Source organism: Streptopelia decaocto (assembly GCF_964273445.1).
Source record: "Streptopelia decaocto genome assembly, chromosome: 1".
NCBI lineage: Eukaryota > Metazoa > Chordata > Aves > Columbiformes > Columbidae > Streptopelia > Streptopelia decaocto.
The window spans coordinates 90,172,679-90,190,202 of NC_138663.1; the positions used below are offsets into that span (position 1 = coordinate 90,172,679).

Consider the following 17,524-nt stretch of genomic DNA (forward strand, 5'->3'; position numbering starts at 1 on the left):
TGATTTAGGAATAATTCAATTAGATCTGATTTGGGCTGACAGGAACATCTTCTTAAAAAAAAAAAAAAAACAACAACAAGGTTTCTGCTGTCATGAGTTCTCCACTTCAAGATTGCAATCTGGAGTGATTTATGCGAATTCTCAAAATTTCTCTGCATGATATATACTTTCTTTTGGTAGAGGTTCACAAATTGGATTTTATATGTCAAATATTGAAAAGGGAAAACTGAAACAGGTCAGCATTTTAAATGTGATTGATTTCTTCAAAGGAAATGGGTGACATGATGCATTACTGCAATAAGATACTCATATTTCCGTTATAAATCATAGGCTTCTGCTGAGCCTCTTTCAACTGGAAGTCATGCAAAAAATATCTTGAACTGTTCCAATGGGAACTTGCCGTAAAACTTTCTTCTGGTTTTTTATAATAGGTTATTTTTCCCTCAATTTGTTTTGACAGATGGACTTCAAGCATAACTGTCACTTCGCAAAAAAAACTCACGTCTAGAAGGTATTATTGGGAAGTCACTTTTTTTTCCCCCCTTTGTGAAAACCTTGTAGAGTTTGAAATGTTTCACAAATGATAGCCTGTGGCCAGTATAACTGAAAAGTGTAATACGTTCCAACCTTGATTTGGATTATTGGGTGGACATTCTTGAAAAACAAACAAACAAACCATCCTCACTGCCCCACCAAACCCCACATTCTTAATCTTTTTCTCCTGTCAATTATGATCAGTAGTCTTTCTGTGCTACAAATAGTCAAATGGGTATTAAATTCAAGCAACATGTAGGAATGTGCAATAGTAGACTCAATCTCTTCATATAAACAACCCAGAAAAACGCTGAAGCAGCATGAACTAATAACCTAAGTGATGGCTGGTAACCAGTCCTCAATTATCAAAAAGACTGTAATAAAGAATTTTAAGGGATAATTCTGTCAAAGAATGACAACAGCAGCAGCAAAAGGAGTTTGGGAAAGAATGCCCAGCTTGGCGGGCTTATAGAATATCTTCACAGTTGGAAAAAAAAAAAACAAAAACAAAAAAACGACAACCTACTACAAATTATATGTGTGGTTTTGCTTCAGCTGAAGAATATATCTGAAACCACTTTAGCTGTGTCCACTGAAAATATTCTGATATGTTACCAGACTGTTCTGAGTCATCTGAAAATGGACACACATGAATAAGTGAGTTAACAGGACTGTACAGCAGTACGGTAGTAGAAGACCCAGGCCTCACTGCTTAGATTACCCAACAAAAATTTCTATATTCACATTAACCTAGACTAACTCTTTAAACAGCAATTGCAACAACATATTTGTCACATTTTCATATGGTGAAACCTGATTTTGGTTACTAAACATGGAAAATTGTGCCCTCGTGTAATTTGTCTCAATTATTAAAAGCTCCTTTAATAGTTCTCACCTTAGCAGCTGGAACTGTAGACAAGATAACTCTTTCCTTTGTATTAGTCTAAGTGTAGCTTGTTGAATATCAGAAGAGAACAGCCAGCTTCTGTCATTTGAACAAGGAGCATCAACCAGTACCTACATAACAAATAAAAGCCAATAAGAAACTTCACAAGAAAGATATTCACTTTCTGAACACCATATGCCAAAAATCTACTCAACTTACTTTTGCAAACACTTAGAACAACCTTCCTATTTTCCCTTTTAGGGGCAGAAATGATCTAATTGCTATTTTTCATGTTTTTATGGAGTTATGAGGGGAAGGGAGAAGACAAATTACTGCTCCAAAAGTACCCTCCACCTGAGCAGCTCTCACTAACACAAGAACAAAAGCACAACAGGCTTAATAAAGAGATTCCTGAGGCTCTGCAAATCCTGTACACAACCCTAGTTCCCCTTGATAGGTCAGATATTTTGGTGGGGGGCAGAAAAAAAAAAAAAGTTAAAAAGACAGCAACATCAGAAGAAGCACAATGCAGAAATATCATTTGCTAATAAGTAAAAATGTTACCTTGTCGTATGATTCAGACTTAAGATCTCCAATATGTCTACCATCCAGTTTAAAGACTGTTATTAAATTTATCAAAGGATCCGGGATGAAGGATTCTATTGTCTGTTTCAACCATCTTGACCTCAATTCATCATATTCATTACAGTGAAACTGACCTTAAAAAATTTAAAAAATGAAGTAAACACTCTAAAATAAGTCTTTATGCTTTTTCTATTTTGTTGTTTTACAAATATAAGGATTTACATTGATTTCAGAAGTTCTACTGCTTTGCCAAGATTGCCATAGACTTTACACCTTATGTACTTGTATTATTGCACATTTTAAAAAACACTGCTGAATTTTTATAAACCTGAGTAAATTTCAACATGCTCCTACAGAGCAATCCATAAATATTTACTACCAAATACTTACTGTAACAATAGACTTTCACAGTAAAACAAACCTTAAACATGACCCACATCCAAAGACCAGTGCTGAGTGAGTGTCTTTCTGGGCTCCTTGAGACATTGTCTAAATGAAGTATGTGCCCCTTGTTAACTAATCAATTGCCTTTTAAATAAATAAAACATCAGTTTTGTGTATCCTAAGTTGAGCAGTCCAATCACTTATTTCACAGTTCGGAGAAGGGCAACAAAGCTGGTGAGGGGTCTGGAGCACAAGTCTGATGAGGAATGGCTGAAGGAACTGGGGCTGTTCAGCTTGGAGAAAAGGACGCTGAGGGGAGACCTTATCGCTCTCTACAACTACCTGAAAGGAGGCTGTAGCATGGAAGGTGTTGGTCTCTTCTGCCAAGTAACAAGTGATAGGACAAGAGGCAATGGCCTCAGGTTGTGCCAGGGGAGGTTTAGATGGATATTACGAAAAATTTCCTCAAAGAAAGGGTTGTCAGGCACTGGAACAGGCTGCCCAGGGAAGTGGTTGAATCACCATCCCTGGAGGTGTTTAAAAGACATACAGATGTGGTGCTTAGGGACATGGTTTAGTGGTGGACTTGGCAGCATCAGGTTAATGTTTGGACTTGGTGATCTTAAGGGTCTCTTCCAATCAAAATGATTTTATGATGCTATGATTTATTTGAAATTTGAGCCAGAATTGTTTTCAGAAAAGCCTTTTGGTTGCACTTACTATTAACAATGTAGCCAGAATAGTTATCCCTTCAGAAGAAACACTGTTCTTGCTTGTAACCCAGACCAGAAACACCAGCATGAGATTTTCTTCATCTTAGTCCTGTTTTCTAATTTAATAAAATTACTATTTTCATGTCTCCACAGGTTGTCCTACACCCTGTTTGCCACACTAAATATGGTACATCTTAGCATCCACTGAGATATATTAAGAATCAACTACCTTACATCTTATGTTCTCAGCAACAATCTGGTATCTTCAGAGGCAGCCATGGGATAAAAGTTTGGGTTTTTTTCAAACCTTTTGAAAGGGCAATCCACATTTAATTTACCTCAATGGCATCACCTCATTTCTCTACAAGAGGGAGGGAGAACCAGCTGTAATCACCAGGTGCAGGTGATTATAGCGATGGCCTCATCAGTAACAAGGTGAGGTGCTTGAAGAGTTTGAGACAATTATTACCCAAACTAACATATAAACTTGGAAACAGCAATCACAGCTTGCTTCCTGGCCTGGAAGAACTGAGCTGCTACTTTCTGTTGCCTTCTAAACACTGTGATTATCTTAGTGCCCTTCTGCAATATCTGGGTGGATTAAGACACAGAGCTTATTAAACCCTTATATAGACAAATTCCTTATCATAAACTTTCTCCCTCGATCTTGCACATTTAATTTGTTATGCTCTGCTTTACATCAGTACACATAAACTCACTTATATTCTCTGCACAGCACTGACCAGAAAGGTAGCAGAGGAAAAAAAAAGTGCAAGTATTCTAAGATTGCAGATTACTGTGCCAACAAATCTCCATGATTCTAAGTAACTTCTTGAGAAGTAACAGTAAGGGAACCAGTGGAGATAAAAAAACATAGAGCTACTCCACTTTCGTCTGTCTGTCTGCAGTATTGAAATAACTACTGCATTTTGCAACCTCTTTTAGTTAAAGAGACTTCATAAAAATCTTACTAAACAGCATGAACCTACTTGGAATATGAATTGTTGCCCCCAATCCAAATCTTGTACAGAACACAGGCACAACTGAAACAGCCCAGGCACAGAGCCAGGGATCAGCTTCTACCCGCACCTCAATACATTACCTGGACAGGCGCACTGCAGCAGAGCCACCGATTTACCCCCTGGTGCAGCACAGAGATCCAAAACATCTTCCCCATCTTTTACTTCTAATGCCAGCACTGGCAACAGCGAAGCAGCATTCAGCAGGTAATACTCTTTCAGTTTACCGGCCTGGTGTTTTTGTGCGGGGAATCTCCCAGGAGTCCTCCTAATGTAACACTTCAGTGACGCTGGAAGGTAGGGCAACGGGCCCTGAAAGGCAGGATGACACCCTTTCTCACGCAAGGTGCTCTCCAGTTCAGCGGATGGGCTGAACTTGTTCATGAGGATGGCATACTGCCAGCATGATGGGTATGTGAGTACATCTCTAGATTTAAAAAAAAAAGAAGGAAAAGCTATTTAATAACTTGGCAAATAAAATGAGCTTTCCATAGCATAGGAAGCCTTTTCTTACATGAGGGTAATAATCCCACAATTGGATCAATCTGGTACAATCAAAAAGGAATAACTTTGATTAGATATGATGAAGAAAAGCATGCAGGAAAATAATTTTAGTATGAAATCGACCCACCATTTTATGTAATGATTGTATTTATAATGCTAACTTCTTCTGAAACAACATATTCTCTATTTTCCCTAACTCTTTAATAAATAACTGTAAAAGTTATAAATTATGAAGTATATCATTCTTTCTGACTATAAAGTAGTTTCTTAGGGACAAAGAAAAACTGCAATATTAGTTGTAAACGTCACAACAAAAAGAATCACATTGGCTTTGCAATGGTTATTCCAGCCAGCACTGTAAAATGCAGCTTTTACACACATTCTTTTCTAAATTTCCTTTTATGTTCTGCAAACATTGGGCCAGAAAAACTTAAACTGATAGATATTCCTTAAAGGCAGGCAAAAAGCAGTGCTTATATGGTAGGAACATGTTTGTTCATAGTTCACTTTTTCAGACCTTTCTTACACAGATCTCCCCCATTTGCTATTTTAATTTCTCTCAGTATTTTTAAATTTAGCTATAAAATTACTCCTCAGGAATATTTTTGACCATGGAAATACTTATTTTAAACTACTTTTTACAGGCTAAACCAAAGAAGGCACTCAAAGGAATCACATAATTTCAAAGACTCTGAACACCTAACATGCCTTTTACTTCAAAGTAATGTGGCACTGATCTTGAGAGCACTCCTCATGCACTTCAGGTCAAAGTCAACTACTTTTTTTCAAATTCCTGTTGAAAAGTATATAGGCTGAACAGGGAGCTTCTCCTGAAGGGCTCTTCTGCTGGCTTTCTTGGGAGTGACAACCACCAGTTAGCAGGGAAGGGAAGATGTTCTCTCAATACCACACCCAGTTTTTTAGTGGCTGACCCAAAGTGATCAAGACCCAAATCAAGTCATATCCTTTTCTGTACATGTCATTAACATTCAGTTTCTTCTAATGAAAGAAATCAGGGGATGTACGTCTTTCCTAATATCTTTGTCCCAGTCTTTCAAGATAAAACAAAGCTGTAGGAAAAAGAAAAATATAAAAAAAAAAAGCCCAAGAGCAGCTGCTGTTAAGTACAAAGGGATGCTTTTTGGACCACCTTTTTACAAAACAGGCAACAAACACCTAAGATGGCAGGCTCCTCGCAGTGCATGTGCATACAGAAGAACAGAAACTTCATCATGTCAGAAGAATCATGTCAAAGAAAAAACAAAAACAATTTCAAGTTTGAGTCCTCTATTATTTCACACTTTATAACAGTTCTAAACTGAAAATAAACTAAAGCAGTTGTTAAAGTCCATGTCTCTTTTGAGAGTTATTCTATGAACTACTTAAAACATCCTCTCCCTTCCCTCCCCCATCTCCTCAAAAAAACAGACCTGACACTTGTCCATGTGTCTCCAAGTTCCAACATGTACTGCTTCTCAAAATGATCCAGAACAACCTGACAAATCTTCTTTTGAAGTTTCCCTTTTGTTTTATTTTCCAGCTCCAGAGAAAGGAGGAAAAAAGAAAAGCAGTAAAAACAAACAAACGAAACCCTTCCTAGTTCTCACTAGAATTAATAAAAGAACACTTTTTCAATTTAAATAAACCTAGTATCAGTTATATTAGGATGCTCAAATATCAAGGTCAAGTCACACATGTGACCAAGATGTAACAGGAATTTCAGAGAACAAACGAGTTAAGCTAGTGTACTCTCTTCTTCCCTACCTGTGAAGAGGTCATTCAAAGCTTGTTGATAATATCCTCCTCTGTATCATCTACACTAGCAGTACAGTGGTTCCAGGAACAAAATAAGCAAGGCACGATTATGATCATGCAACACAATCACCTCTGCCAAGATGTACCCATGTGCTTAACTGAAATAAATTAATTTAAATAATTACAGAAGTCAGCTGAAGCTGAGCTGCAAGGTACTGCAGTAACTAATTTATTCCAAGAGTAAGGGGAAAAAATAAAAAAAAGCTACACTTTTTGTTTGTTTTTTAAAGCTATGCAAATTTGATATTTTATTTGGGCAGGGAGGGGAAGAACTTTTGGTTTCTAAGCAAACTGGTGCCATTCAGAAGGAAAACCCCGAAAGGAAAGACTGATATTTGCTGGATTTCCCTCCCCACACCACAGTGTCCTTCCTCCTGCTTCTCCTCCCCGTTGCACACCTGTACTCCCCAAAACAGAAACTGGAGCAGGCTGCCCAGGGAAGCGGTGGAGTCACTATTCCTGGAAGTGTTTAAAAGGCATATAGATGAGGTTCTTAGGGACCTGGTTTAGCGCCAGAGTTGGGTTATGGTTGGACTCGATGATCTTATGGGTCGCTTCCAACCAAAATGATTCCATTAAACACTTGGCAGAAAGTAGAACCTGAAGGACCCGCTAAGCTCCGAGCTACTCTGTTGTCTCTTAATTTATTAACCACCACAGTGCATACGAAGGTCCGATTTTTCTGTCTCAAATCGGTTCCTGTACCCGCGGAACGCGCTGCCCGGCAGAGGAGCCGCGGCACGGATCGCAAAGCCAGGTACGAGGAGCTTTAGTACAAAACGAAACGCGCGTTTGTTTCTCGAAGGGACGAGGGGATGACACAGGCGGGACTACAGAGGGAGTCAAAGCCTTGCGGGGCAGAGCCCAGCACCGGCCACAGGATCGCACCGGGGCTCTTCCCGCCGCTACAAACGCCGCCGGCAGCGACCAAACACCCCGACCCGCCCAAGTCGCCACTTCCAACTCAGAAGCTGCGCTCTCAACAAATGGAGGAGCTTCTCCGCGCTGCCCTGCCCGCAGGCTGAGGCGCGGCCCGGCGGCAGCGGCCCACGGCTCCCAGCGGGGGAGCCTCTTCCCGTACGGCCCGCGGAACGCGCAGGAAGGGACCGCCCGCCCGTCCCTCCCCGCTTCCGGCTGGCAAGGGCGAGCCGCGCCGCTTGCCCACTCCCTCCTTCCCCTCCTAGCACCTCACCGGCTGCGAGGCCCGAGCAGCCGCTCGGTGCGACAGGAGGGCGGCCCCGGGGCGGCGAGGAAGCACCGGCAGCGGCAGCCGCCGCATGGCGCGAACGGGGCAGGGCGGCGGGGCTGGGGCGCCCCCTGGCGGCCGAGGGGCTGCAGCGGTGGCATCGGGCGAGTGGCGCTGCCGCCCGCCTTGTGTCCCGTCGCTCCCAGGAGGTGCGGGGGTGGGCCTGAGGTTTTTTGGGGGTTTGTTTCACAGAAGCTGGACACAATATTCCAGATGTGGTCTCACCAGGGCAGAGTAGAGGGGAAGGAGAACCTCTCTGGACCTACTAACCACCCCCCTTCTAATACACCCCAGGGTGCCATTGGCCTTCCTGGCCACAAGGGCACAGTGCTGGCTCATGCTCATCCTGCTGTCCACCAGGACCCCAGGTCCCTTTCCCCTACACTGCTCTCTAATAGGTCATTCCCCAACTTATACTGGAACCTGGGGTTGTTCCTGCCCAGATGCAAGACTCTACACTCTTTCGTTGTGGGGTTTTTTTTGGTTGGTTTTGGTTTTTTGTGTGTGTTTTTTTGTTTATTGTTTTTGTTTGTTTGTTTTGTGTTTTTTTGTTTATTTTTAAAACCATGGGAGGCTCTCCTGTCCTTCAGTCTGCTCTACCTCTCCCAGGGATAAAGCAGGATTAGGCAGCAACTGGATTCTGGATTAATCAATTTATAAAACTGATCCTCATCCCATAGCCTGCTGGAGGCGCTGCTGCCATCTGCACCACTGCTGTCAGACCTCTGCTAATGGCTTTGCACCTGTCCTTAACTCCCGCCTTGTCCGGGCTTTCCCAGAGTTTGCAATTGCTATTCAGCTACTTAACAGCCTCCTCTAAAACAGACTGGAGATCAGCTTTAGCTTAACCTGCTGCTACTGCAAAGAAAAATTGAAACGTGAGAGTTATCACACACAAATGTCTTACACCCATTTTTAGATAGCCCATTATCTGGGACCAGTGTGACCAGGACAACCGCCAGACCTCAATCCACCAACCGTAACTGGCTTAGTAGCACTAAAGCCCGAGGCTGCTAAAATGAGGGCAGTTCCTCTTCTGACCACTTCACCTGAGCAGAACTGTGGGGACCGGTGAACTCCTGTTAGAAAGGGCATCTTGCTTTGTTAGCCACCTCTTGCTGCAGCCGTCGTGGCCCAGCAAAACAAAGCCACCACACACCCTCTCTCTCACTCAAAAGCTCACTTGTCCATCAGCATTTGGTGAGTCCTTCAGTAAGAGCAATGCCCGTGGAAACAGCAAGCTGGTTAAACAGGAGTTTCTATAACATCAGTAGCTACCCACACAGCTGAAACCAGCCTCTGAAATCTAGCCAGGAAAGGGGTGCAACGGTAAAGCAGCAGTGCTATCATATAGATAAATATTTGAGTTTCAGGTACTGAGTAATGAAAACTAAGTACATTTATGCAAATCTCATGCAAATTATCATCAAACTTGAAAACTTATTTAAAATGTTTCAATCAGGATCCTGACAAAGAGCCAGCAGGCAAAATGGAGACCTCCTACCTATCGAATGTAAACGGAAACCGGAAAGGCTTTTTGATAAATGAGTTGTACCACAAGACACAGAACAAAACTAGTATGAAAACTGCAGTTCTCTGTGGATGTAATTCTGCCAAGACCAATAACATAAAAGGAAATACATACAATGACTGAATTTTACTGTACCAATAAAACAAAAACGTACGCTGAATGAGTAGTATCCCACTTGTAGAAGGTGCCATCAGTGTTTCTTAATGTGTCTGAAACCAGTTAGATTTGCAACACATCAGAAGGATAGACTTCAGTTAAATAGTTTGTGCACTAGCAACACCAGGACCATAAAGAAACTACAAAAAAACAGTAAAAACACAACCACAATCTGTATCTCTATCGTGCTATTGGAGAGATGGATTGACTCTGGGGGAATTAACTTCAGTACATTTTGAAATTCAGGCTACTGTTCCTCTTAATAAAAAGCAATCCAAAATGATGTGATCTCTGTCACCTAAGCAACTACCCTTGCCACGGTAAGTGACCACCTGCATGCCTGGATGCCCAGTTAAACCACAAGCTGTATCTCATTTCTGAAAAATCTGTTGTATTTCCACAACTCCACTACAACCTCAGTCCACAATTCTCTCAGGCCAATGCATTTTCTTTAAACGTTAGTCATCTTATTTCAAACTTGGGTTTCCTAGGCATGTCCCCACATTCAGAAAAGCAAAGGCAGAGGACACGGTGTATGCCGTGTTGGCCCCTGATACATTCAGAGAGTGGAAGGTGACTGAAATGTCTTAAAATTAGCAAGTCAATATTCAGAAATACCACCACCGGCACGTCAATTCTCTCCAAACCAAGCAAACTGAAAAGAAAGGCCGTTACTGTGACTTTCAATGTTCAGTTTCAGGTGTCTGTAGCTTCCTTGAGCAAGAACAAATTCTGAGTCTTCATCATTACTATATATTAATTTAGAAATACACAAGAAAACATATTCTCCTTGTTTGTTATATTAGGACAGACCCCACAAAATCTTGCCAGGTCTTATGAAGATCAAATTAATGGATGACTTGAATTTTAGGATAAAAAATATGTAGATTAGAAGATCATGTAAATTAATGATATTGGGATGTATTACCTGCTGGGCCTCTGCGGGTATTTTGCTGCTTCCATCTCGATCCTCATAAGCAGGCCTCTCAAGAGAGCCTCTAGAAAGCTGGCACCAGCTGTCTGTTGCAAGTAATTCTTTTAAAGCCTTCTAATTCTTCATCAGGCCTGTGGATTTGAAATAGAAGTCTCACAAGATTATCAAATAGCTTCCTCTAAAATGTGCTTTTGTCTCACCTCAATATGAGTGTCCCTCACTTACTGTGCATTATTTACATGGAGAGAGCACGTCACAGATGTGAAACTAAGCCTAGTGGATATCAAATATACCTACTTTTAATAATGTGATTATAGTTACTATGTTCTATTTAAAACCTTTACATCTCTAAGTAAGGTTCTTCTGTGGATTCTAGGTTTTGGCTAAAAACGAAGACAACAATGAGAATGACTTATTTTGAAGCACTGACTATCTTTCACATCAGCTAAGCTCATGAAAATTAATATTTCTATCTTAAAAGATCCATTTAACCTACCTATAACATGTTTTGACTAAAATGTATTTAAAATGTTGCACATAGATAATGCAAAATCACACAGAATCACAGAATATTAGGGATTGGAAGGGACCTCGAAAGATCATCTAGTCCAATCCCCCTGCTGGAGCAGGAACACCTAGATGAGGTTACACAGGAATGTGTCCAGGTGGGTTTTGAATGTCTCCAGAGAAGGAGACTCCACAACTTCCCTGGGCAGCCTGTTCCAGTGTTTTGTTACTCTCACTGAGAAGTTTCTTCTCAAATTTAGGGGGAACCTCTTGTGTTCCAGTTTGAACCCATTACCCCTTGTCTTATCATTGGCTGTCACCAAGAAGAGCCTGGTTCCATCCTCGTGACACTCACCCTTCATACATCTGTAAACATTAATGAAGTCACCCCTCAGTCTCCTCCAAGCTAAAGAGACACAGCTCCCTCAGCCTTTCCTCATAAGGGAGATGCTCCACTCTCTTAATCATCTTTGTTGCCCTGTACTGGACTCTCTCCAGCAGTTCCCTGTCCTTCTTGTACTGAGGGGCCCAGAACTGGACACAATATTCCAGATGTGGTCTCACCAGGGCAGAGTAGAGGGGAAGGAGAACCTCTCTTGACCAACTAACCACCCCCCTTCTAATACACCCCAGGTACCATTGGCCTTCCTGGCCACAAGGGCACAGTGCTGGCTCATGGTCATGCTGCTGTCCACCAGGACCCTCAGGTCCCTTTCCCCTACACTGCTCTCTAATAGATCGTTCCCCAACTTATACTGGAACCTGGGGTTGTTCCTACCCAGATGCAAGACTCTACACTTGCCCTTGTTATATTTCATTACATTTTTCCCTGCCCAACTCTCCAGTCTGTCCAGGTGGATGGCAGCACAGCCTTCTGCTGTGTCAGCCACTCCTCCCAGCTTGGTGTCATCAGCAAACTTGCTGACAGTGCACTCTATTCCCTCATCCAAGTCATTGATGAATATATTGAATAGTACCGGGCCCAGTACCGACCCTTGAGGCACTCCACTAGATACAGGCCTCCAACTGGACTCTGCCCCATTGACCACAACTCTCTGGCTTCTTTTCTTCAGCCAGTTCACAGTCCACCTCACTACCCGATCGTCCAGACCGCACTCCCTCAGTTTAGCTGTGAGGATGCTGTGGGAGACTGTGTCAAGTGCTTTACTGAAGTCAAGGCAGACCATATCCACCGCTTTGCCATCATCTATCCACTAATGTCTTCATAAAAAAAAAAAGTAGCATATTTCCTATGTAGCATATTTCCATGTTCTTACCACTCTTGTACTTAAACACAAAACCTCCTAGCTGAATGCACTGATATGTTTTGAAAGTGATGGTTTTGACAACAAAGAGCATGAGAACCTGATGAAATCTTCTAATTCATGCTATAACAATAGTTGTGATATAAATATTACCTCTCAACTTACAAATGTACAATTTATTACCTCTCAAACATAAAGTGCAATATCAAAGCACTTTATATGTATACATATACTCATAACCTAGTGCCAATCTATCAATATATTCTAAATTTGACCACATTGTAGTTGTAAAAGTATGGTCTCTATTTTGTACATTTTAGCTATGTAAATTATACTTGCAGCCATTAAACATTTATGTCTATAATTGTTTCTAAAAATTTGAAAAATTATGATAATATGGGAAACATGTTGATGCTGTTGCATTGGTTTTATTCTATACATAAATGTCATCTTGAGCAAATAAAAAGTCAAGGTAGTATATATGACTGAAAAAACTATTGTAGTAAATAATTATAGAGCATATTAATAAACAAAACTGTATTTTTTTGTCAGAAATTGGTAGAATTTATTTTAAAAGCAGAAACAAAACTGATACATGTGTTCACACAAACAATAAACATTTCATATACAAATATAAACATCTTCCATTTTGGTTTCTTAAATTTTGTTTCCACAGCAATATTTATTTTTAATAAAGACTTCCATTAATTTATTTTAGATAAGTGTTAGAATAAAAAGGAAATAAATTTCTAGAAACTGAGGCTGTAAAAAAAACAAGCCTGCAAAAGCAGAGCCTTTAAGTCAAAAAATTCAAGTGGTAACATAGCTAAAGATAGTAAGATTTGAGATTGCACACATAAACTTCCCCCTTCCACTTAATATTGTGTTTGTTTGAAGTGAAAATGACTAAATCCTGAGAATAATCACACTGACCATGTTACACTGTTTGAATACAACAAAAGTATTCTCATGCTGACAGTCACATACAATTTGTTTCATCCTGACACTAAACTAGCAAACTTGGAATATTCCTCTCCACTCATTCCAAACGCAATATTCTTAAGACTGACTCCCTGCCCCCTTCCAACATAGTCTTTAAAAATCTTGGGTAATAATTTAATTTTGTGTATATAACTTGTGTAACTCATTGCTGTAAGGGGTATATGGCAAAGGTTTCTAATGTCAAAGTGCTGAATATATACATTGCATTATTTTAACATCATCTAAAATCTGTTGGTAATACCATGTTATGGAAGACTGAGTGCATAATAAATCATTAAGTGATGCTTGTACAAAAAACCTTTGAATGGGGTTTTCATCCTTGGTGTAACTAGGTACCGTGACTATATATGTTTACACATATACCAATGGCCGTCTCCAATTTAAGAGGATAAATATTTAAATAGGAATATATCCAACTGCAACCCTTGTTGTTTATGTATCACTTGTATGTGATTTTTTAATGTAAAAGTAACACATTGTGTGGAAGTATTATATAAGTCCTTAAAAACCTGGGGTTTCCTTTGTTTTTGAGATGGTATTTTAGTGTTATCGAGATTAAAAAGTGCTGGAGCTTATCTGCATACTGGTTGATTCAGTTTTCCATCAGAATTGGTGACTGAATTAGTGCAAAACTTTCACTATGGGCAATTTTCTTGTATGTTGCAGTAGACAATACAATATTCAGCTCTATGTTTTCAACTGAACTTATTACCTATGCCCAACTCAGTTAACAAAACAAAGAAAACAACACATAAGAAAACTTCTCAGACAATTAAAATAGCATATTTTTGTATAAAATGTATTGATCTTTAACTTCCCTATCTAGCTTCCTCACCTCTTCAGATTGGTAGAAATACAAAATATGCATCTGCTCACGTAATCTCTAATAAGAGGTATTGCTACTGTAAGAGAAATGTAAGAATCAAACATCCTCTACTTGTATGCATTTGACTGTCAGCATTGTAACGCTTTCTAGGTATCATTTTATTGGTAGTAAGTATGTATGTTGACACAAACTTGCAAATAATTTTATAAAAAGTTAGAAAAATATACTCAAATATTTGTTACATAACACCCCTATATTCACCCTATCATATATGAATCTTACAAAACGCATTAGAACCATTTATTAGCTTCAAAAATACTGACCACTGCACAGCACCTGGAGAAAGGTCTTGATGTGAACATACAATCCAGTATAATGTGATCTTGAAATTTTTTTTCTTCAGGTTTACAGCTATTTGTTTTCACAAGTAAACCAAATAAATATTTGATACTGTGTTCCTATAAGCATACATAGACCTTTCTTGATTTCATGCTAAATCCCAAAGAGCTGGTGATGTGAAAAGTAAATGACAAAGTCTGATCAACTAAATAAGACAGAATGACCTCCATGTTTGTCACCAAGTTATTTTGCAAAAAAATAATAGATTCTCATTTTAAATTTTTTCCTTCAAGGGCAAAAAATATATCTGATATAATTTTTTTGTATAATGTTTCTTAAATACTATTTGTGATCCAGTTAAGCAATGACATCATGGGTGTCACTGTTGGGTCTTTGGCGTACAGTCAGCGGGGGCAGAGGCTTTCCGTAGAAATCTGTATAAGAAATGTCAGAGAAGAAAAACACATTAATATGTCATTTACCATCTCCTTTGCTTACACACTCTTTAAATCAGGTAAATGCTCGCTTCCTTAATAAAAGCTAGGTAGCCTACAAGTTTGCAGCGTATTCCTACAAGCAAATTTCAGACACGGCTCTACTTAATACCTGGAGATGTATTGGCTAAAACAGGGTTTAATTATATTTTGTTACACATGTATTAGCATTTGCAAGATCAAGCCCCAAGGTAATCTGTAAACATCACTAAAAATAGGAAATGAGACATCCACAGTGTACGACGAACAACTGAAAAAATGAAGTATCAAAATTTGAATGTTGCTGTAGTCAAATCTACATTGCAATAAAGTTTTAAGTGACACTTAACGCTATTGGGCATCCAAATTTTGGGGAACACTTATGCATATATGTTGAAAGCCACACTAACTTTCTAAAATAACTACATTAAGAATTTTTAGATAAAAGTGCAACATTTTTTCGATACAGGAATCTAAAGTAGTAAAAGTGTTCAAGACAAAGTTATTAAGTACATCAAAAGAGAGTAACAAGTACTCTTGAACATTTGTAATTGATGAAAAATCCCCATGCAGAATGGAACATGCAAAGCACTTCACAAACAAAATATTAGTAATATGAAAGATGGTAAGAAACAGGTAGAAATTAAAAATAAAAGCAGCTTTTTGAAGCATTCAAATCTCAATTTTGTTTATACAGACAGCCTTCTCCCCAGAGAGATGGCCTTCCAACTTAAAACTCAGCTTTAATAAATAAAAATTTTCCACGAAAAATATATTCTACTTGTTGTAAATATGCAATAATGTGTGTTAAAATTGCATTCCTCAGCTAAAATTAACAAAAACAAGTTGTATTTCACTACTTTAAGACTTAATCTGTGCACGTCTGTAGGATCAAGGTTTTAGTTATCCTTACATTTAAATCAGTAAAGTAACAACACTGTTATATTATTGTTCTAAATAATCTGTTCTTAGTGGAGCTAATTCAGTGTTACAGGAGCATGTGAAAAGCAACAAAACTGCAACAAATTATTATAAGGTAAATGAAAATCTGTACAATGGATGTTTTTATTAGCCAGTTTCTTGAGGCCTGGCAGACAACTTTAGGACTGGCAGACAATTTTACCTCCTATAATGAGAGACGTTTATCATTCTTGCAAATGTATCCTCCAGTGACAATAAACAGACACTCATTATCTCATGTAGTGCTAGAATCATTAGCATGACTGGAAAAATGAAGTCTTTAGTGGAAATAAGTGTATCATTAAAGATTTATATAATTGACTCTACTACCTGTTAACTCTGCCTAAATATCCAACATAATGTTCTCTACTTACAATGACACAAAAAAGACTCTCTCTCTATATATACACTAAACAGTTTTCTCACTAACACTAAATTTTGCAGTTTGCACATTAAATCATTAAGATAGATTTATATCTCTGAGAACACCTTGAATTAAAAATCAGACCTTTGGAAGTTGTTTCAACCTCACACTACACTAATTTTATATATTTCAGCAGCAAGGTCTACCACATATCTGTGACACTTCCAAAAAATATTTTTTAAGACAAAACCAAAAGAATAACTGCTATCCTAACTGACAAAGACCTGTACTTGAATGCATGGGAATACAGAGAAACACCTGTTCCTGTGTTTTTCCATGAGCTACCAGAAATCAACACTACAAAAAACTGTATCTGTTTTGAAGCTTAAGGGGGTTTCTTGACTTACATTGAAGAGCTATTAAATGATTCATTGATACACTCTTGGACATAGACTTTCAGAGTACTCCTGAAAATAACCTCTACCCACAACCAAGGTTTCTTAAACTTTTAAAAGCAGACTGTTAAATACTTTTTTCTCTCCTTGCCCTTATGGACACTAACAATTTTACCTGGAGTCCTGTCAAAAGCATCTATTGGGCATCCTACTGAAATTGAGGTTTCTCACCCTGGTCTACATGAACACAGGTCCTCATTTGCAACATACACAAAGACTTTTCGGCCACTTGGCCAATAACAGTTTGTCAAAGCAAACTGTTCAACAGAATAGAGTACTGCTATAGAAAACAGTGTACTTCAGGAATCCAAAAGTCCCACAAAAAACAAAGCCTCATCGAAGTTCCAGGTAAAGGATACTAAAAAAATACTCTAAGTTTTCACTGCAAATTGTCCTTCGAGACATTCATATAATGAAAGCAATACGGAACCAGGTCTTTTTATTTTCACAAAGGTTGAATGCCTGAAAAACTTTTAAAACCACCTTTACAGTGAATTTTGGGCAAAGCTGTAAAAAAAAAAAAGCACCACAATAATCAAAATTATTTATTTCTCTGCTGAAGGGACAGCCAAAAATCATTTGGTTTTCAGAAAGATGCAATTCAGGGAATATTCTAAAAAAAATGGATCAAAAGTAGGCTCCACTGGTCTTAGGAAAACTTGAATGAGTTTCTAAGCAGAAGCACGTTATCCACCTACAAAATACGTAAAAACTCATTGAAAAATACAGTTGTGTGACAGAAAATGGGCAAGGACAAGACAGCAAGCTAAATTCAGTGCAAGATGCACTTGGCAGTATTAGGTTAATGGTTGAGTTAACTCAGTGACCTTAAGGGTCCTTTCCAACCTAAATGATTCTATGGCTCCCAAATGGTCTGAATTAGAAGCAAAACAAAACAAACAAACAAAAACAAAAAAGTACAAACAAACAAAAAACCCAAACCAACAACAACAAACTACACACACACACACAAAAAAAAACAACAAACAAACAAAAAACCACAACTGCTTTACACAAAACAAATAA

The 17,524-nt window shown here is 38.9% G+C and overlaps 2 protein-coding genes across 5 annotated transcripts in view; both read right to left on the reverse strand.

Moving 5' to 3' along the window:
* Positions 1-7,743, reverse strand: part of NSUN3 (NOP2/Sun RNA methyltransferase 3) — a 53,974-nt gene extending 46,231 nt beyond the window's left edge. For both annotated transcript variants that reach the window (XM_082062092.1, XM_082062091.1), the window contains exons 1-5: positions 7,633-7,743; positions 6,056-6,165; positions 4,205-4,548; positions 1,985-2,139; positions 1,430-1,551 (exon numbers count right to left, since the gene is read on the reverse strand). In XM_082062092.1, coding sequence (XP_081918218.1) covers positions 1,430-1,551; positions 1,985-2,139; positions 4,205-4,548; positions 6,056-6,165; positions 7,633-7,719 — 818 coding nt within the window. In that variant the 5' untranslated portion in view covers positions 7,720-7,743. The remainder of the gene's footprint in view (positions 1-1,429; positions 1,552-1,984; positions 2,140-4,204; positions 4,549-6,055; positions 6,166-7,632) is intronic.
* Positions 7,744-12,321: 4,578 nt separating this feature from the next.
* The window catches only part of ARL13B (ARF like GTPase 13B), a 50,418-nt gene continuing 45,215 nt past the window's right edge, over positions 12,322-17,524 (reverse strand). For all 3 annotated transcript variants that reach the window (XM_082050566.1, XM_082050567.1, XM_082050565.1), the window contains one exon: positions 12,322-14,680. In XM_082050566.1, the coding sequence (XP_081906692.1) occupies positions 14,604-14,680 (77 nt within the window). In that variant the 3' untranslated portion in view covers positions 12,322-14,603. The remainder of the gene's footprint in view (positions 14,681-17,524) is intronic.